The sequence below is a fragment of the Tyto alba genome, unplaced genomic scaffold, assembly GCF_018691265.1.
Source record: "Tyto alba isolate M040663 unplaced genomic scaffold, T.alba_DEE_v4.0 Super-Scaffold_46, whole genome shotgun sequence".
NCBI classification, from domain to species: Eukaryota; Metazoa; Chordata; class Aves; order Strigiformes; family Tytonidae; genus Tyto; species Tyto alba.
Genome location: NW_024881322.1, coordinates 4,001,284 through 4,021,766, shown reverse-complemented (window position 1 = coordinate 4,021,766; position 20,483 = coordinate 4,001,284). Strand labels below are relative to the sequence as shown.

The 20,483-nt window shown below is 42.8% G+C and overlaps 1 protein-coding gene and 1 long non-coding RNA gene across 3 annotated transcripts in view; one reads left to right on the top strand and one right to left on the bottom strand.

Moving 5' to 3' along the window:
* Positions 1 to 340: 340 nt before the first annotated feature.
* On the bottom strand, positions 341 to 19,093 carry LOC122154761. Of its 2 annotated transcripts, none has more exons than XR_006166840.1 (5): positions 19,006 to 19,093; positions 10,636 to 11,196; positions 8,629 to 8,751; positions 7,004 to 7,138; positions 341 to 1,153 (listed from the first exon to the last, which is right to left on the bottom strand). It is a non-coding gene; the product is annotated as an uncharacterized LOC122154761 (long non-coding RNA). The 2 variants fall into 2 exon arrangements; XR_006166841.1 differs by lacking the exon at positions 341 to 1,153 and adding an exon at positions 1,756 to 2,314.
* The window catches only part of ABHD5 (abhydrolase domain containing 5, lysophosphatidic acid acyltransferase), a 31,656-nt gene continuing 30,183 nt past the window's right edge, over positions 19,011 to 20,483 (top strand). Inside the window, exon 1 of the mRNA XM_032991235.2 lies at positions 19,011 to 19,696. Coding sequence (XP_032847126.2) covers positions 19,017 to 19,696 — 680 coding nt within the window. The 5' untranslated portion in view covers positions 19,011 to 19,016. The remainder of the gene's footprint in view (positions 19,697 to 20,483) is intronic.

Sequence of the window (20,483 nt, the reverse complement as noted above, 5' to 3'; positions counted from 1 at the left end):
TTCTGTAGCCACTATAAAATATCAGTTTCTGGTGATGAGTTCTTCTATTATTTATAGCCAGTGAAGCAGTGAGGGACTAGGACACCTGGGGAAATGGAGATATGTGAATACCTGAAATTCAGGTCCTACAGACTGCAGTGGGAAGTAGCAGACAGACACAGTCTGTATCAGCTTGTTTGGGCAGAATGTATTAGTCAGACTCCTTAAACTGTGTCTCAGTCTTGTCCAGCTCCCAGTGGCCTAACCATACAGTTATTCACCACTGAGTATCTCTGACTCTGAAAACTCAATTCATGAAGAGATAACACGGCAATAACAGAGACATGGGTTTAACAAAAAGGGGGTTTTAGGCACACTTTATTCTTGTGTTTTGCATGTCAGAAGTCTCCAGTTATGATGTATGTCATGAGTATCCACAATGTCTTCATGGGCTTTGGTCTTTGTATTTTAGACAGAATGTAAACCATTCTGCTAGTGGTTTACAAAAAATCCTTTTAAAACAAACTCTGACACCTTCTTCCCTTCTGAGCTTTCAGTGTGGACTTGCCATTATCCAATTACCTTGGCCTTGTGCAAAGAGTCATTCAAGACCAATGTCTTTTTTGGTATCAAATTAATTGTTCTACTGGATAGAGTCATTTAATGTCAATATTACTTGATGGGACCGTCACATTTCCTCAATGTCATCTATCCACTAGGTGTCACATTCTTGCTATGCAATGAATTCTTAACTGTTTCTTTCAAAAAGGCTTGCATTTTGCTAGCCATGCATAAAGGTTAGCACATAATTGCATGTTCACAAAACAAAAACAGGATTCCTAAGTAGATGGTGGATGTGTCTACAAAGTAACCTGCGTATGCACCTTGGAAACAAGTCTCACCATGATGGCAGAAAGTAAATTAACTTGTGCCAAGCACAGTGTTGTAGTGACTAGAAATTTTCCATTAGGAGGATTAGCTCATTTAAAGATGGATCAGGTATGCCCTCCCTAAATTGCAAACTGCACTATGACTATAGCTAAATATAAATCCCAAGCTTGTATCCATTTGTGACTGTAGTCCAGTCTTGTGATTCTGTTAGCTGATTATAGCAGTTTCGTGGTCTGTCTCTGTCAGTCACAACGCAGACTGTAGCCAGAGTATAATGGACGAGCTGTAGTAAGGCAGGAAAAAACAAAAAACAAAAAACAAAAAATAAAAAAACCCACCACACAACAAAACAACAAACAAATAGACAAAAAAGAAACCATCAAAAATTCAAGAGCAGAGGATTTTTTCATTCTGTGGTTAACCCTCTTCTCCCTGGACTAATAACTACCACAGTACTTAACAAGCCATTAACCTACTGTGAGGTAAAATTCTCTTTTACACCTGGTTGAAACTCTGCTCACATTTTGGGTATAATTCAATGGCTAGCTGAGCCCATCCAGCATCTCACTGCTACTAAAAGGGTGAGATCTCACTCTCAGTCCACCATTACCACTTCCTTCCCCCTGTGCCCACGTTGCTCTGAGGGTCTGCCTCATATTTGCACCAACGGGCATTCACCAGATCCTTCCCTGAGCCCATTCAATGTACCAGCTCCAGAGAAAAATACCCTCTTTTGGCTGGTTTTGCTTTGTTCTATTTTAGCGATTTAAATAAACACAGAGAAAGGCTTGATGAGATCAAGAGCTGGCACAAGGTAAGCACATTTCCACACAGGAAACCTTGTTAATTCAAATGCACACAGACATATGTATGGTATGACAACCAGACTTTATATAGTCACATAAATGAGATTAATATTGGCTCTTAGCTGAAGTCACACATAAGAGCAATCATTCTTTTAAGATTTACCTTTACCTAGGTTTTGAAGCATACTGGAACATTGTGTTATCGTAAAAGTAAGGAGCAATTAACAGTAAAATATGCTTTTCATTCACAAGCTAATGACATATTGGTTTGAGTGTAAAATGGATGATGGGACATCTAAAGTTTAAGGCTAACATGGTAATTACATTAAAATTTTAGTAATTACATTTAAATTGATGTATTTGTCAGAGTAAGATATAGTGCTACTTTACCAATCTTCAATGATGGTTTTGGTCAGATCATACAGGATCTTTCCAACAGTGTAATAAACATTACTAAAATGTTTTCACCTCCCTGCAAATGGAGGGGAAATTATTCTTTTGAGTCACATCTGGCACAATTTTCACACCCTGACAGGAATTTTCACATATGAGTGTTCAGGCAGTCCAAGCATTGTTGGGATCAAAGTGTAGAAGCTTTGATTCATAAACGCTGAGCAATGAAGCTGATCAATTTTAATCTGTAAGGTACAAGAAAGACACATCTCTTCACACAGTGTCTAGCTGATCAGAAACATTTACTTTTATCTTAGATATCTATTTCCAAATTAGGTCATCAAAGAGCAGAAAACTCTGTCCTGTTGAACAAAATGGAAGCAGCATAAGAAGAGGAGGATCAGCCTCCCTAAGCCTGGAAGAGGTGAGAGAAACCAGTCTCAAATTATTACCCAGAAGGAGCAGATACAAGGTAAAACATATTTTAATCGTCAGTTATACATGAATTGAAAAAAAGTGAATTAAAAGTCATCAAGGCCAATAGCATCCTGGCTTGTATCAGAAATAGTGTGGCCAGCAGGACTGGGGAAGTGATTGTCCCCCTGCACTTGTCACTGCTGAGGCCACTTCTCGAATGCTGTGTTCAGTTTTGGGCCTCTCAGTACAAGAAAGACATTGAGGTGCTGGAGTGTGTCCAGAGAAGGTCAACGAGGCTGGCGAAGGGTCTGGAGCACAAGTCCTGTGAGGAGCTGCTGAGGGAGCTGGGGTTGTTTAGCCTGGAGAACAGGAGGCTCAGGGGAGACCTTATTGCTCCCTATAACTGCCTGAAAGGAGGCTGTAGCGAGGTGGGTGTGGGGTCTCTTCTCCCAGGTACCAAGCAATAGGACAAGAGGAAACAGACTGAAGTTGTACCAGGGGAGATTTATATTGGATATTAGGAAAAATTTCTTCACCAAAAGGGTTGTCAAGCACTGGAACAGGATGCCCAGGGAAATGGTTGAGTCACCATCCCTGGAGGTATTTAAAAGACATGGAGATGTGGTGCTGAGGGACATGGTTTAGTGGTGGACTTGACAGTGTTAGGTTGAAGGCTGGACTTGATGATCTTAAAGGTCTTTTCCAACCTAAATGATTCTATGGTTCTATGATTTTAAGATTCAAAGTTCATTCCAGCTGGGCAGAACATACTTGGTTTGTTAGCCCACGGCTAGAAACAGTATTGCGCAGTCAATAGGTTAATTGCTATGAGCTATTAGATAGCAAAATTTAACATGTTCTCAAAAAACATGCAGAGACTGGACTCCTCAGTAGCCATGATGGGGGCTCTGCCTCACAGAGGTCCCTGACCGCACCATCTGATGCAGCTTTTTGGTAGATTGTGCTTTTCAAATAACTGTTTTAATAATATTTCTGCCTGGTTTTAGGAACTGAAGGAAGAATACACTAACTCCTAAGTAGGCTGCTAAATCATAGCAGAAAGAGAAGGAGAGGCAAGTTCAGGAATTTAGTATTCAGTAAAAGTTCTTCCAGCCACTACCTTCAAAGTAACATTCACCAAAGATACTGATGTGATAAATCCCTTTACAGTCTTACTCTGAGGGCTTTGAATTATGAACGGGAATGGCTGTAGGAGGGCTGAAGAAGTTAATGATTCCAGTTGTCTTTCACCCCTTGTGCCTGCATTTAGCTGCTGTTCAGCTGCTAGACAACCACAGCGTGAGGCTTTAAGGCAAACCAAAATCAGAGAGCAGGAATACCATCAACCATTCCAAAGTACATCAGATGTGCACATGGTGGATTTTACTGTGCTTCATGAAATATTTAATGTGTTCTTACAGACAACTTCATGGAAGTACCTATGTAAAATGCAGATACCACATCTTTAGTTTATACCATCCATTTTACTCTAACTTTTAAGTAGTTTGAATCATAACTTGGGAACCGGTCTTGTATGGAGTTCTGGATTATGAAAAGATGAGTTGTGTAAGTTTTTCTAGCTGATTCTTCGAACTGTCATAAATTGATTTCTCTAAGGAAATACATTGGCTTATACAGTTAGGCAAGGGCTGTAGCACTGGCATAGTTCTGGAAAAACAATCATAAATTTGACAGTTGTCCAACAATTTTAAATCTAAGGACTCTCAGATCTGTTTTCCTTTCATACAGTATACACTGTTGTGATACATTTGCAAGTCTGCATATCATTTCTTTGTTTACCTACTATCCCCTGAACCGTACATCTGTTCATTTGACTGTTTTCACCATTGCTTGGAAAATGACAAAACTAGTCAAATCCATTAAACTACAGATATCCTATTTCTGTTAACTGCTATTTCTAAGGGCCCAAGCTTGTCATTACTACTGATGTCAGTCTAGTTTACATCCTACAACTACATACTCAGAAACATAGTTTCCCTTTCATTTTCAGATGACCCCCAATTGATGCATATGGGCATCTACTCATCCAAGACTCCCAATACAGAAACAGAAATCACAAGCCTTGAATAAATCACTCTTAATTTTTTGACCAAAACATCGTGATCACAGGACTTTGCAAAATTATGGAACTTGTCCCCTTAGAAACCAACAACACCAAGAACAAAATACTGAACTAATGAAAAAAGTACCATTTGAATTAATAAGTGAAACACTGCAAGGCAATCACTAAAGTAATACTAGCTATTAAAGAAAAATTGGATCAATCAAACGAGAAAGCCTTTTGCTGTGATCTCCTCCACACGGCCAGCAAGCAAAGTACTAACAGAACAAGGAGGTGTGCATGTGCTGTTGTTAAAAGACTGCATGTGCTGATCTAGTTCAACATGTACTTTTGGTATCTAGTTAGTTCCTTGAATGCAAATCTGGTACAGTTTTTCACCATCTGAGTCCACATGGGTCCCAGTGCTGTCATCAAATGTTCAGAGCATGAAGTAATAAAGATACATAGTAAATTCTATGAGGCACTCTGAGTGAAACTGAAAAAATGTTTAGCCTGACCTGCTTGCTGTAGTCATACATTCAGAAATATCAGAGATATAATGTTTGTAAATTTAAAGAACTTTTCTATAAATTTTAACTTATTAGAGACTAATATATTATCTTTATTAGTGTCAAGTGGTCCACTTAAAATTTAGTACTATAAGTCTGTACAGAAAAACCTTGATTTTATCAAGGTCATTGAATTTGTCTTTTATTTCTGTAGTGTATAATTCTATAATCTGATTTGAAGCACACTCAAATGTATCAAACCTAATTTTAAAAAGTCTTTATTTCAGTGAAAATTATCTCCAATCAGCTATTAGAAATGCAATGTGGTAGAAAACAGGAATCCTATTTCTGTTCTCCTCATTTAGTTCCTTCTGAAGCAGATGTCTAGTGTTTGTCAAGATGGAATGGCAGAAGAGTATAGTATTTGCCCCATTTCAAGCCACAGAAGGGACTGCTCCTTCATGCTAGTACTACAGTGAAAGAAGCTAAGCAAAACATTAAATTAAAAAAGGATTCTCCATTCTTAATATCAAATGTCAAGTCAAGTGAAAGTCAAGCAAAGATTAACGATTAATATTGCCCTTAAAAATCGTTTTCCTGGAGGATCCTAAGTCATGTCCTGGAAACAGAGCATGGAATGCAAGTTCCATTCGGGGTTTCTTTCTTCTTCAGGAAAAATAAAATTGTATTTTGGTGTTATGTTATATAACTAAGAGTCTGTGTTCACTTCAGATTTAATGGGAGCGACAGGTGTCTGGGTACAGACAGACAATCTCAGTTGGTCCAGCCTGGATGTGAGGGAGTGTATTTAAAGCTGTATGTGAGTCACAGTGAGTCCCACTAGTATGGCATGTCAGGCCCTAGAACTCATGGGAACATAAAGCTTTATGCGTTACTGCAGTACCGGGGTGGGTGAAGGCTCGACATGAAGGTGACGGATGGTTTCTCTCCTCTGCGCTGGAGGTGCACACCCTGGCCACATCGGGCTATGTGGCAAGAGCAGCCCCCCCGAGGTCACGTAAGGCAGGCAGTCCCTCTGGGCTGGGACACACAACGGCGTGGGCCAGCAGCGCAGGCAGACGTACCTCTCGTGGCTGTTAGAGACAGCCACAGCTTCCTCCCAGCCACACAGGACTGAAGACTCTGAGAGGAGCCCCAGTGCTGTACTAACAACGCTGGTTCCCCGTGTTACAGCAGGGAACTAGGCGGTGAAGGCTAATGCTGAGGTGTGGGAGGATTAAATCCTCTGTTTCTTTGGTAAATCCACACCTGCAACGGTATCTGTGACTCTCACTTAACTGGGAGAGAATTTGTCTGCTCTTCTGGACGCTCTGGAAATGCTGGGTGACTGTCAGCACTCATTTATGTTGTCACTCTGAAGCTGTCAGCTTACTAACAAAAGCGAGAGTAAGAGGCAGGGCTGGTCCTGTGTCCCAGCTGAGCCAACTTGTCTGAATTGAAATTCCACCTCCAGTCTAAGTGAGGTGGTTTCGGGTGCCCACAAGCAGTCACCACACCTGCCCGTGTAAGTGCACAAGTAGCACACACAGTCAAGACACCCTCTCAGGTACTGACAAATGGCTGGTGCTAAGGGCTGAAAGGCTGCCCTCAGTGGAATATGATAACGGTGTTTAGAGAGATGGTTCTCCACATGCCCGATAGGTAGGACCTGCTGGAAATCTGTGTCTGGAAATATGGGTCTGTGCGACAGCTGGTAGAACAGGGCCTCTTCCTGCTTAATATGACTGTATACTCTGAAGCCACTGAGAATGCATGCAGCTGCAGAGCTGTATCAATTCAGAGAAGTTTGAAACTCACGCTAATCTAGGTTTGAAACACTTAAATCTGAAACATTCTGGGCATTTAACATTCTTAAGAGCAGGGAGATTGGTAAATGGCAGAATTAGGATAAGTAGTGGCAATATTAGATGATGTAATTACAGTACCTCACACTGAAGGTAATGATCCGCTTGGCAACACGGACACAGCATGCTGTAAGACTACAGATATCAGCATCATCTAGCCAGAAGGAAGATGTGTTGTGAATATTCTTAGGTTTTCCATATCCGTTGCTTAGGCAACTGTTAATAAGAAGCAATATTGAGTTATCATACACATTGGATTTTTTCCTTAATCACTAACAAAGTAATCAAACATACCTCCTTTTCTGGCAGTTTTGAAGAGGACTTTAAGATTCAAAGGTGAAATTCAACAGACAACATTTGTGCCTCGTTTAGTTAAATGGTCTTTCAGGAGGTCTCAATATACCTTGTTGTATGACCAAAGTAATGTTGTGTGATAAATACTAAGAAAAACAACATGATAAGTTTGCCAAAAAATGTTAACATTGATTTAAAAACCACAGAGCTCTTATGGTAAGATGTAATATTGCTTGTATAATATTATTTTAATGATTTTTTGATTGATGGAAATTTTGCAGATTATTCCAGACATTAATATATTCCTGGATTTTGTTATCTAGCTCTGTAATGGTTGCTTTGTTGTGGTTTGGGGTTTTTTTATTTGTTTGTCATGGGGTAGTTACAGTTAATTGTCAATTTATTCTCTATGTGTCATTATTTATAACTCTGAGAGATGCAGTGGGTCATAAAGCTAGTTCATCAATTTGCTTTTTTAATTTCAAAAGCCATATACACTTATTTTCTGTTTTAAATATACATGTTTGGTACAGGACAATTTCAACAGCATCTGAACATACTTGAAAAAGGAGGGAAATGGTAAAGAAATTATAGATCCTTACAAGACCAGAAGAAAAAGTAGCTTAGCATTTAACTGACCTTTATTAAAGTTTCTTCCCTACTAGATACCAAAATCGAGTAAGAATTTAATCAAAGTAATGTAGCCAGTGCTGTACTGTATATAGTGTGGAATCTGCTCTTGCGTAACTCACACATACATGATTTTGAATGTTAGCTATTTGTATTGAATCCACTAAGTTCAGCCCATGTAACTAAAGTATAAACTTTTATATTTTGGGGGCTGTACATCAGTGCTCTGACACGTATAGGTGAGGAACTGATTCCCCAGATAGGTTCTTCCACACTTCTGTTACCTGAAGAAGTGTCAGCGAGGGCCCCCCCGGGGTGACCTTTCAGCTGCCACTCACAGAGATCATCTGCATCATCTAGTGCCACTTGACACACCCTTGGGTATCAAAGGTATCTGCAAAGGGCTGGCAGATACACCACGAGACTGATGACAGATTTGAAGCTTTCAGAAGCAACAGCTGGAGGACAAGAGATATATACCACATAGCAACTAAAATGGTGCTAGACAGCCATGTTTAAGCAGCTTCTTTAGCTTTTTGCTCCTCTAGTTAGGTGGGCACTTTATTCTTGAGAGAGCAGTGTTCAGCATCAGCCTCAAAAGCCAACACTTACACAAGAAGTTACCCATCAAGAACATGATTATATATGTTATTCTCATTGTGACTGTTATCAAGCATATGCATTCATTTTCTTTCATACAGCCTACAGTAACATTATACAAGTAACATTTGGTAATACTGCTAATAAATGGGGTTTATTTATTATTTATCTAAGTACTTAACTCATTTCAGGCATGTGCTTCCACAACACATCACCATCAATTACTGCTCTCTTCACAGAATTCTAACTCCTTGATTTCTATTATTTCTCCAGCAGTTCAAACCGTAATAAAACTTTGTGTGTGCCTACAAAGAAAATGCACAGTATTAAACATTCAAGTCATTGTGATTACATAGCCACATACCAGTAAGCATATGGAATGTTTTGACAAGTGCAAACTTTCAAAGTTTCCCCTTTCTTTGCAAAATTGCTCTACATGTCCAAAGCACCCTACGCAGCAAAATCAAGATGTGCCTGTAGCATCGGGAAGTATATGCGTGCTATCTTTAATCCAGTTAGCAGAGTTACAGGTAGCAGTGAAGCTGCAGCAGCATAGGCCAGACAGCACATTATATAAATCGGAATACAACCCATACAAAAATCTAGCAACCCACTCTGAACCTTTTGTTGTACGTTTTTTCAGCTTCCAGCAATCACTGACCAGAAGATTGTGACGGGGTTTGTATCTGGCCACTACCTTCAATGGCAAACCATCAGACACTGTCCCTCACCCCACCTATCCCCTTTTTTATAGTACTGCCTCCTCAGTCTCCAACAGCATCACATTCCACTATTTCTGCCACATGAAGAAGTACTTCCTTCTGATTTTTTTTTTTTTCCATGTTATATGATTCACAGGATGCTCCTAATTCTTGTACTGTGAGATTATGGGAACGCCTGCCTCTTCTTTACCTTTCCCCACCATCCACTGGTTTAAAGATTTTTCATGTGCTGCTTTCCATTGTCACCCTTCTAAGCCAAGAATTCTAACCCATTTAACTTCTCCACACATGGTAGCTATTCTCAGTCTCTGAACGTCTCTGCCACCCTTCAATTTTTTCTTGCTCTAGTTTACTATACCTTTTTCAAAATGGTATAAGCAAAACTCCATACAGGAATAAGAATATTTCAGCCCAAATTAAAATGCTTTAGTTCATTCCTGTTGTATACTTTTACTAGCCCGGGGCTAAACCAAAAATATTAATTCATGGAAGGTGCTCCAAGAATTAACTTGCAGCAACAGTACCATATGAAAAGGAAATTTATCTAGAAATATTAGTATTCCCATGTTAAGTAGTGATTTGCCTTTACTCAGCTTAATGGTGTCATTTTTGTAACTGATTGTAAAGAAAAGCAAGAATAGCAAGCTATTCAGTGTTACACAGGATATACTACACATAAAACCACAAATCTGCAAAGACAAAAGTTCTGTTGAAACCAAGGTGCCAGACAAACCAAATGCATTTAAAAATCTGAAAAAATACTCAATAACAATCCATTTGTATCACCCAAAGCACAGAAAAAAGCAAGATGAAACCAAGTGCCTCACTTAGAAGAGAGAAGCGTATCCAAGCAACAGCATTAAGACTCAAAAGAAATAGGTCATGTGAAGAGAAGCACTAAATTTAGTAATCAAATGTATATTCAGCAGCAAAGATAAAGAAGGGTTAGTGAAATAACTTTATCATCAAGAAAAATGAAAGAAATTAAAAGATTCCCTAGCAGAACATTTTCTGAAGCTGGGAGACATATGAGGCAAAAGCTCTGCACTTGGTTGCAACAGCGCAACTGAAAAGAAATCCCGTAACAATTAAAGGAGTTAAATTTGTGTGAAACATAAAACAACTCAAAGCAGGTTTTGGCCCAGTATTTTATTTTTGATCAGCTTTACCCCAGAAGCTTGGTAAGAGCTTTAGTTGGTTTGGTCTCTGTGCACATGCAGATGGAAGTCATGATGTGTTAAGCCGTTAGTACAGAAGTACAGTGGCAAAACTTTTACTGCTATCCCAGGGTCTTGCAGGCAGCCTCTAGGGTTTGCTTCTGATCCTAATTAGGTCAATGACAAAACTCCCCTGCATCGCACAGAATCATATGCTTGATTTAATAAAAAGGTGTGACCACAGCTGCCGTTGGCATCCTATCTGGATCTTGTCAGTTCAGCTGAAGAACTTGTTCACCAAGGAACTTACCTGGAGGTGTGAGCGACAGCTAGCTGTCCCGAGGCGCAGATGGGGTAACACTGAAAGAATAACTTTGTTCCACAGCCAGTTAGGAAAAAAAATTATACTCTCTTCCACCCAAAAGATTTTTACTCCATTTCAGAGACTGTCGTGTTAAATCCTTGAATGCTCGTGGATGGCATTTGTTGTAATAGCGGAGTTTCTGACACCTCAGACGCACCAACTCTTACCACGAGCCGTTTCTTCCACTACTGAACTGCAGCTTTTCCCACCTTTGACCAAACTCCGCACTCCGTGAGCGCTCCCAGCCCAGCAGAGGCAGATCATGCCGCCGTGACAGAGAGGAGCTGTGGGACCGCTGAACTCTGCAGACAGAGCTAAGAGATTCGCAGCATCCATGAAAGGAGAGGCCTGCCTCCGTGAGCAGCAGGGTCACTTGTCCTTTCCTCCTACTTCGCTCAAGACTCAGCAGGAGCTGAGTTCTGGGGGCTTGTGCCTCTCAGCAACAGTTCAGCACCACTCTGGTGCTGTGCGGAGCAGCAGTTCCGAAGCCAGCCCTCTCCTGAAGTCCTGTGGGAGAAAGAGCCCTTTTTTCCTCAGAAGTGACAGCGTATTTTCATGCAAAAGGAAGAAAGACACAAATGCAATGTATATGGTGCCATATACTGCAGCACACTGAACACTAAGATTACATAAATACATATTTAATTTTTAATATAAACTCATCCTGTAGATTTGCTGTCTCTGGGAGTAGCCATTGACTTTGCTCTGTGAGCACTGCCAAAAATAGTGAGCAGAACAGAATTATCTAATCATGCTAAATTTGCCTTTATTTATCAATAACTGACACAGTAAAAAATACCAGCTGAAATCTGGACAAGCATGACAAGGCTGGGGTAGGAACTAAGATATGTGGTATAAAGGATAGCACTGTGGTTTGAATGCGAACGCAAAGGTTGAGCATAGTTTGGAAGGACAATATGTATCTGTGTGTCATCAGGACCCAGCAAGCAAACAGAAAACAAGCCACAGAGAGCAAGAGAAGCAACAGTTGCATGTCACCAAGAAAAAGTCAGAAGAACGAATTGTAAGCAGACAATCTGTCTCATGCTGTTTGATTCTTTCTCTTTTCAGGGAAATAGGACTTTGTGTACGTTTCTTGTAAATAAAAACAGTGCACCACAGACAAAACTGGGTTCTTTGTCACTGCGTTTCCTGATTTAAAAATAAAAAAAAAAAAAATCACCTCACAAGGCTGAATCTGGCCAGCAGCAGAGGCTGCAAAGTGGAAAAAAAACAAAGTACTTTTAACCTGAGTTTAAGTAGGTACTCATCTTGACATTGCCTTACAAACGTGATCCTTATGTTAAAAAGGCCAAACTCCAAGGAGAGAAGTATTTTCCACTCAACTACTACTTACTACTACTATTTCCTACCAGTTAGAATCAGTACAAATAGCAAATATTTCTTTTTGCCTTATTGAGCCCTAATGATTTATTACTAAGAGAATAAAAGAAGAACAATTTCTCTCAAAAGAAACAACAATTACAAAATTGTAAGCAAATATATTTGCTGACTTTAAATATTGCTTTCAATATTCACACACACAGAGCAAAAGATTTCACTAGTAAAGGTAATTATTCTTTACTCCTGTTGTATACATAAATAACTGGGACTCATCATGGCTGGAAAACTACCCGTTATTTTATGAATGTGGTTGAAAATATTACAAATTTATTATTTTATTTCAAGTATAGAGAAGTATCAAAAATCATATTTTTAACAAAAAATGCTGGAAGTAGGAAATTATTTCTCAAGAGTAATGAGTAGAAATTCTCAGGTTCTGAATTTACCAGATATCAAGTACAATACCCACAAGACACTTCCTGTATTTACCCATGGCAGATGTTTGGAGATTGTTGACCAGTTGTGTATTACAACATAAGTTTTAAGGTTAAATAGAGATGTAGTTTTATGTGAAAACTCCCAAACATTGCACAAGTTTTTATTTACAATCAACAGGGTTAAGATGAGATCAGGATTACACCAGAGAAGTTGCACTGTGTTTCATAGGTAAATTAAATTAACTAGGATTTAATTAGGAAATAAGCAGGATTACGAAGAGGATTTTTTGGGTTGAAACTTTCAACTTGTACCAAGTGGGGTGGCATGGACTCCTAAACATGCGATGGGACAACAGGCGTACTGGTGGACCAGATCCATTTTTTACCAAGGCCTGTAGTGATAGGACAAGGGACAACAGTTTCAAAGTGAAAAAGTATAGATTTAGATTTGATGTAAGCAAGAAATTTCTTACGATGAGGGTGGTGAGACACTGGAACAGGTTGCCCAGAGAAGCAACGCCCCATCATTGGAAGTGTTCAAGGCCAGGTTGGACGGAGCTTTGAGCTACTTTATCCAGTGAAAGATGTTCCTGCTCATAGCAGGGTGGTTGGACTAGATTACCTTTAACGGGTCCCTTTCAAACCAAACCATTCTATAATTCTATGACATTAGCAACAACAGAAACATAGGGATGAAGGGTCCCCAGAAAGTCCTCTTAGCAGCTTCCCTGCCTCCAGGCAGCTCCACTATACCTACTAAATTTCTATTTATGGAGGATATGTATGTAGCCTGTTCCTAAAGTCCCTAATGACAGACCCTGACCATACCGCTGGCAATCTTTTTTCCAGTACCTCTACCCTTGAAAAAGGTTTGTCCTAATGTCTAACCTAAAATATCCCGGCCGCAATTTCTGCCCCTGGTGGACATAAAAAACAGGTTATTCCCATCTCATCAGTAATTTCACACATATTTGTTGACTGTTGTCATTCTCCTACTCATCTTAGTCTTCGCTAATCAACCAATCTGAAATAAATCATTATTTCCTCTAGGCCCCTTGATGTCCTGGTTGCTCTCCAGGTGGTCCATACCCTTCTTCGTGTGCAACATCCAAAACTGGCTTTACAACTACTAAGAAAAGCAGAATTCCTTGCCAAGTCTTGCAAACTCTAATCTTCATAATACATTCCAGCAGTACATTTATCTTTTTTTGCAATAACAAGCCGTGGTTGACTCACACCCAGTCTGTGACCACTCAAAGACCGAGTTACTATTGTACAAAACTGCTACCTAACCAGTTTTCCCTATCGGTTGATTATCCCAGCCTAAGTCTGCAGCTGTTATAATTGACTAGCTTCCCATTTTTTTCATATTTCTAATTGAAGATAATTTTTTATTCTGCATAATTACTCCTTCCCAGACTCAGACATGTGAATTCAATAAGCATTTTCCCTTTTATAAGCATTCGTCCAGGTCACCAGATTCTGGATCTGTGCAATCCAACTTGATACAAATTTCCATTTTGATAGAGATGCACCTGTTACTCTGGTTTTCCAACAAGCTTTGCAAGCACCTAGCTGCAGATCAACATATAACACACTTTATTAATTTGCTTATGGGAATCACGTAAAAAGTTACCTGAAAATCAAGATGTATTTCATCTGTAGCTCTCCTCTATCCATAAAATATGTCACGCTGTCGTAAAGGCAATCAGATTTTTGAGACATGGTTTCTTGTTGACAGTTTCTCATCCCTATGTTATTTTTCAGGGATGTACAAATACATTTTTCACTATTTTTCTAGGAATTGAAATTAATTTGCTTAATCAGTAATTTCATACCTTCTCTTTTTTTTCTCCCTCCCCTCCACCACGCTTGTCACTTTACAGCCTCCCTTTATTTCACCAAATATCCATAACTTCTCAAAGACGTTGATTACTGACATTGAGATTCCATTAGCAAGATCTGCAAATACATTAGAATGAAGTTAAACTTGAGGTCAGTTTGAAAATACCTGACTTAAATATTCTGCCCTTTTCTTAAATTAGGCTAATGCATTAGTTTCCTTATTTACTGATTTTTTGTAGTGAAGTCTAGAAGCCTTCCTGACACCTTTTAGTTTTTTCACTATACAGTTAGGGAACCCTTTCTACCTCACACAACTAGTGGACTTCTAGAGTTATGTGGGGTTTTTTTATTTTGCTTCCTAGATTCATTTCATTTCATGCTTGTGTCTTTCTAATTTTCTTCCTACATGCTTCTGTTATACTTTTATTCCCAGCTCTAATAGCCTAACCTGCTTTCTCTTTCCCTCTAAGATTGTTCAATTTGAGCGATTTAACCAAGCTGGTTTCCTAACTACAGTTGCTGACTTTACTTCACAATAAAAACCTGTATTTGTGCTCTTCATATTAGCAGCTCCTGTGAATTCACTCTTTCTTTTCTGTTTACCTGTTATACAGGTATTTCCCAGGGGACCCCTGCCTTCCTCTTTTCCAAGCTCATTGCAGGCTGCCTTCCTGACTTGCACAGGGTTTGTGTTGATCCTACTCCTTCCTCTGGTCCTGCAGATCACTAACTCTGCTATTTCACAGACAGTCTCATCTAATGTTTACCCTGACCTTTTCAACTAGTTTCTTCTTATTGGTTGCAATCAAAACCAGAACAGCCTCGTTGCTTCGTGTGGACCTCTCCAGAAAGCCTGGGAGGCCTCCCTGTCTTCAGCTTCTGTGTTCATGGAGGTATTCACACTGACAGCTGAGGAAGAGAAAACAGACTGTTGTGGCACAGGGACACTGCTTAGATTACCTGCCCTGTTTCGTGCAGCTGAATGTCTCATCGACATGGGTTCTCACAGATAGCACATATGACCCAGGCAGGCACAGTCACAGCGCCCTTGGCGGGAGCACCCTTCCACCCACCTGAAAACATGAGACCTGGTCTCTCCCCTGCCACTCCTGTATCCAGGAGGGAATTTCAGGTTAATCACATGTGAGTCATGTACTCTGGAACAGCAAAGTATGACAAGATGGAAGTTCTGCCTAGCAACACAGCCTGTCACGGCCTCAGCTGTTGCTGGTACGGATATACTAACAAAGATGTACCTAGGCACCCCTCTTTGCAGTTCATTCGCTTTTTTGAGCACTGAAACTTCTCTTTGCCTCCCCACAGCTGACTCTTGCACACAGTTACTCAACTTCCTACCGCAACTGCTGCGGGCGCAGTTTCAAAATGGTGCTACAGGGGCTCTGAATGCAAACCCACCCTGAGATGTTGCAAACAGCAACTCAGTCAGGACTATTTACTTAGCTTACATGACATGACCCCGGTGAAGTAACTGGCAAAACTTTTCTAACAGCTCTCTTCAACTGTACCTCTTTCGTTCAAGTGTGCCAAGCTCACAGAGACTCTCATTTGCCCCAGCTGTTCATTCCAGGACTGTCCCCTCACAGTCACGGCCACAATGGCATAGGCTTCCCAGTCCACAGAGAGCCTGCTCCCACAGCAGGATCAGACATGAGTCTTGGAAGGGGCACAAGAAAGCTTGCCCTCCAGCACAGCAAGAACATGAAAGGACAAGAGGCTGTGACAGATTGTTTCCCTACGCAGGGCAGGCCTCAGGCACAAGGACCACAGCAAAACATTAGCCTTGCTTCAAGGAGGGTCTCCCATGTCACCAACACCCCTCACAGCTTCCAGGACTCTGGGTATCTGTAGATATACCCTCCTTACGCTCATCAGAGGCAGAGACATGTTGGTTGGAAGATGTTGGCAAAATTAATGTGAAGGAGGACCTCCAAGCAGCTGAACACTTCCCGTTCAACCTATACTGATTTGAAACTCTTTTTCCCCACACCCACGTATGTCTAGGAACAGGGTAACATGGAGCAGTCACCCTAGGAACATGCCAAACATGCTGCCATTGGTCTCGAACTGCCACTCCAGTTTGCAGGGGAGCGCCGTGACAGTCTACAAAGCAATAAAAGAGAGTAAAAGTTGAACAAGCTGGCTGTGGACTGCAGTGCCCCTGTAGACCACTGGGATCTAAGAGTGCCCAGTAATGTGAATCTCCAGACTCTACCAGAGACTGACATGGTTATGACTTTTCCTTTCTTCACTGACTTATCCAAGGCTGAAACATTCAGCTGCCAGACTGCCATAATACTGAGGTCCAGAACCAGGCAGCAGAGGCTCAGCTGATGTCAGGATTCCTCCCCCCACCCCAGCAACACCAAGAGCTCTTCCCAGAGAAACACAGACAACAGGACTCTGGGCAGACTTTCTCACGGTCACATCCTGAGAGCTGTGTAAATAGGAAGCCCTACTTGGGCTTCCACTTAGGCTTAGCCACAGCTAGCTCCAGCACCTGCAGCTCCAGTCCCTGAGGTGGCTGACAAACATTAGGCTTCTCCCCTGAAGCAGCATGGCAGATAAGCTAAGTCCTCCAGTGACAGCAAGGCATGGATAGGAGCTCCCAGGGACATCCAATGATGGCTTCAAGGTCCTCGTGCCATCATTAACAGGCTCATTTGCAGAAACCAATCAATTTTATTCTGCTTCTTCCTTGTTATCCTGACTCCCTGCAAAATAAGGTGGCTCTCCTTTTCAACCAGGGTAAGGCTCAAATTTTCATCTGGAAGTTATACTTGAACTAAAAGATGGAGAACATGTGAAGTAGACACTCAGAGGAGGATGATCTGCGGGAGCAAGAAACAAAGGGTCTAGAGAAGCTGTATAGCAGTCAACTACACGCTTGCTGAACCACCACAAGAATGCAACTGCTGTGAGCCCCTTTACTCATGAGCTGGGGTGACATCTTAGTTGTTGCTACCACATCAGAATAGACATAGTATAAGATGTTACTTTCATCAAGTTGCTGTTTTTATCACTTTCATATAAGCCAACTTTTCCCCTTGGTCTGTGCATACTTGGCCAGGTCAACCTTCTCTATGGTTTTTGCTCAGACTGATTTTAGCAAGCTATTTGTGATGCAGTTCGGAAAAGTAGCTTACTAAGTGGGTCATCACAAAAAATGTGGATGATAAACACTATTGCTCTCTTTTCATGCTTTATTAAATCACAAGCTCTAGCTGACAAGTAGCTACTTCTGTTGGATCAAAAATTTTACTTTTTCACTATGAGAGAGAAACGTCTTTTTGTTTTAACCGTATCTATGTTGGACAATGGGATCTGAAAATAAAATTCTGGCTTATAATAGCAACACTGGATAACATACCTTTTATTAAAGAGAATGACATTAAACTAATTCAATAAACAGGGCCGGATATAAGTTCCACTAAAAATCAGCATAGAAAAGTTAGAGATTAAACAGTGGCAGGGACCATTCCCTTATAGTCAGAGACATTTTCAGCATCCAGAAATTTCTCTGAAACACAAAAATGGAAAAACTCATCTGAACTATTTCCTTCTTATTATGATACAGCTGTCCTTCATTCATTGACACCACAACATCAGCCAACTGATGCATGACCCTCTTTCTTCTATGAGCATTATCACATTCATTTCTTCATGCAAAGAAATACACCTGATTTCTCCACATAATCAAATCAGCTCTAAAGAAACCAAATCATTTCTCAGTAAGAGAAAGGGCTGCTAAGTGAGATTGGGCTACTTGTACATTTACATTCTTAAACAAGTGCAACCAATCAGTGCTTGTGTGAGCACCACAGAATTAAAATCAGAGAGATAATGGTGTCTGAACGCTTGCATGTTCCATGAATAGGGAGTAACTCTTGCTTATGAGGTTTTAAACTTACTATTCAACTGAAATTAAGAAGAAAAAAATCATAGCATTCAGAGCTATTGTTTCAGGCTGTTTGCAAATTCTAGAGAGCTTCACTGCAAGCGTTTGCTAGTGATCATATACTTCTGCACTCATCGAGGTTCACATTTTTGGTAAACAAAAACTTTCAGAGCAATAATAAATATACTCTACTGAGAAAAATGTCAGATTGCCAAACCACTGTGACACAAACAAACTTCAGCTGAGATTGTGCAATCTCAACAATCACTGCTGTTAAAATTGCAGAATGGTTTTAGCCAAGAATAATTTCAGCTATTACCAAATTAACCTTATGCCTTTTATCAAAGGATTTCAGAAAGCGAAAGATTAATCAATCTTCCATCTGTTTTTCTAAAGTGCTTCAGCCCAGTGGCAAAATTCAGAAGAAATGCAAGACCTAAAAACTTCTCGCCACTCCTTCCACTCAGCACACCTTGGTGCTTTATTTCAGTTAAGGTTTGTTGACTGTTCAGTACGAATGCAGTTCTTACGCAGCTGAATCATAACGCAACCTATACTGTGAGGCTAAATGCTGTCTAAAACCAGCACATCCCTTTCCCCCAGCCTTCTCCTCCCTACGGGCACGGCTGCACTTTTAAGTCTTTCAAAACGCTTGGAACTGAAAATCGCAATCGGTGGTGTACTCGTCATCGGTTTAGGGACCGATAATATTGAAGTTACATCCAGAGCTCCTAATTTGCTTCTTCTACGTAAAAACAAACACAACCTACCAACCTGAAAACCTAATGCTGACCGCCGCCGGCCCTGCCAGGCCCGCTGGCCAACGCTCTGTTCGCAGAGGGGCCGGGGCTTTTGTTTGGGTTCTGCCACCTCCTCCCGCTTCACTCGGCAGCTGCGCGCTGGCACGGAGGCTCGGGCCTCCCCGGGGTGAGGGCCCGGCGCTCGGAGGCCTCGGTGCCCCGGCTGCCCGCCGCCCGTCCCAACAGGGACGTCAGAGGCGCTCGCTCGGGAGCTGCGTTCACGCCCCGTGCCCCGGCCGCCGCAGAGCCCTCGCCCCGCCGAGGCTTCACCCTCGGCCCGGCCGGGAACCCGCAGCCCCCGTCCAGGGGCGGCCGCTCCCGGCTGAGGGTCAGGCGGGGGGGGGGGGGGGAGGAACGCGGGGCCTACACACGGGATCCCGAGGGCCGCGCTCCCGCCAGGCCGCTGCCGGCTGGGAGGCGCCTGGGCCTCCCTCCCCTCCCCGGGGGACGCCCCTTCCCCCGCCGCCGCCGAGGGCGGCTGGCGCCGGGGCCCGCCCCGGGGATGACGCAGGCGGCGGGCGGGAGGAGCAGCCCGTGATGGCCGGGGCCGCCGCCGTCGCGCTGTCGCTCGCTGCGTTGCCGGCCGCCGCCGCCGCTCCTCCTCCGGTGCCAGCTCCGGGCCGCCGCGCCGCCGCCATGGCCGAGGAGGAGGCCTCCAGCGAAGGGTGAGTGGAGCGGGCGCGGGGCGGGGTGGGTGTGCGTGTGCGTGGTGATCCTCGACCTCCCCGCAGGCGCCCTCGGCGCGGGGAGGGAGCCCGTACGGGCGCCGCACGGGCTTTGCTTGCCCGCCTGTCCCGCCGCAGCCCCTGCGAGCGGGCACGCTGCCGTGAGGCCTCCCCCGCCACGCCGCGGGTGGGCTCCCTCCTCCCCGAGCGGCCCGCGGGCAGCCGCCCGCTCGGCCATTTTCCCCTGCCGCCCAAACCGGCTTCGGGCCGCGGTTTCCTCCCCGGTGCCCCCGCAGCTTCGCCGCCCGCCCGGCAGCCGCGCCGTTCCTGCCCCAGGCGTTGTAACTGCCCGCCGGCCCGCGTCGGTACGAACGCCTTTGGCTGCCTGCTTTGCTTCGGCCTGCGTGCGCACTGGTACTGTCACCCACCCCCCCGCCTTTGCACCCCGGAGTCCGGTGTGTGCGCGTCTGTACCTACTCCTTCGCGCGCCTCGCCAACTTGGCCTGGGCGTACCAATACCCTGCCTTCTCATTCCGTCTGTTCTGCGCCTTCGCTTAGATGGGGAGCAGAGAGTAGGGCTTATCAGCCCCTCTGCCACTGTGTCATCGTTCTTCCGTGCATGAATACAAGTAGGAGATGAGAGCACGTCTTTAAATTGCTAACATATATGCTGTTGCTCTAACTTTTCCCTCCTCTGGTACTGTATGCCTACCTCACCTCCAGCTATCTCTGCTGACGTTTTCTTTCCTTTCACTCTCTCAAGGCATTCACATCTACCAAAACTGTT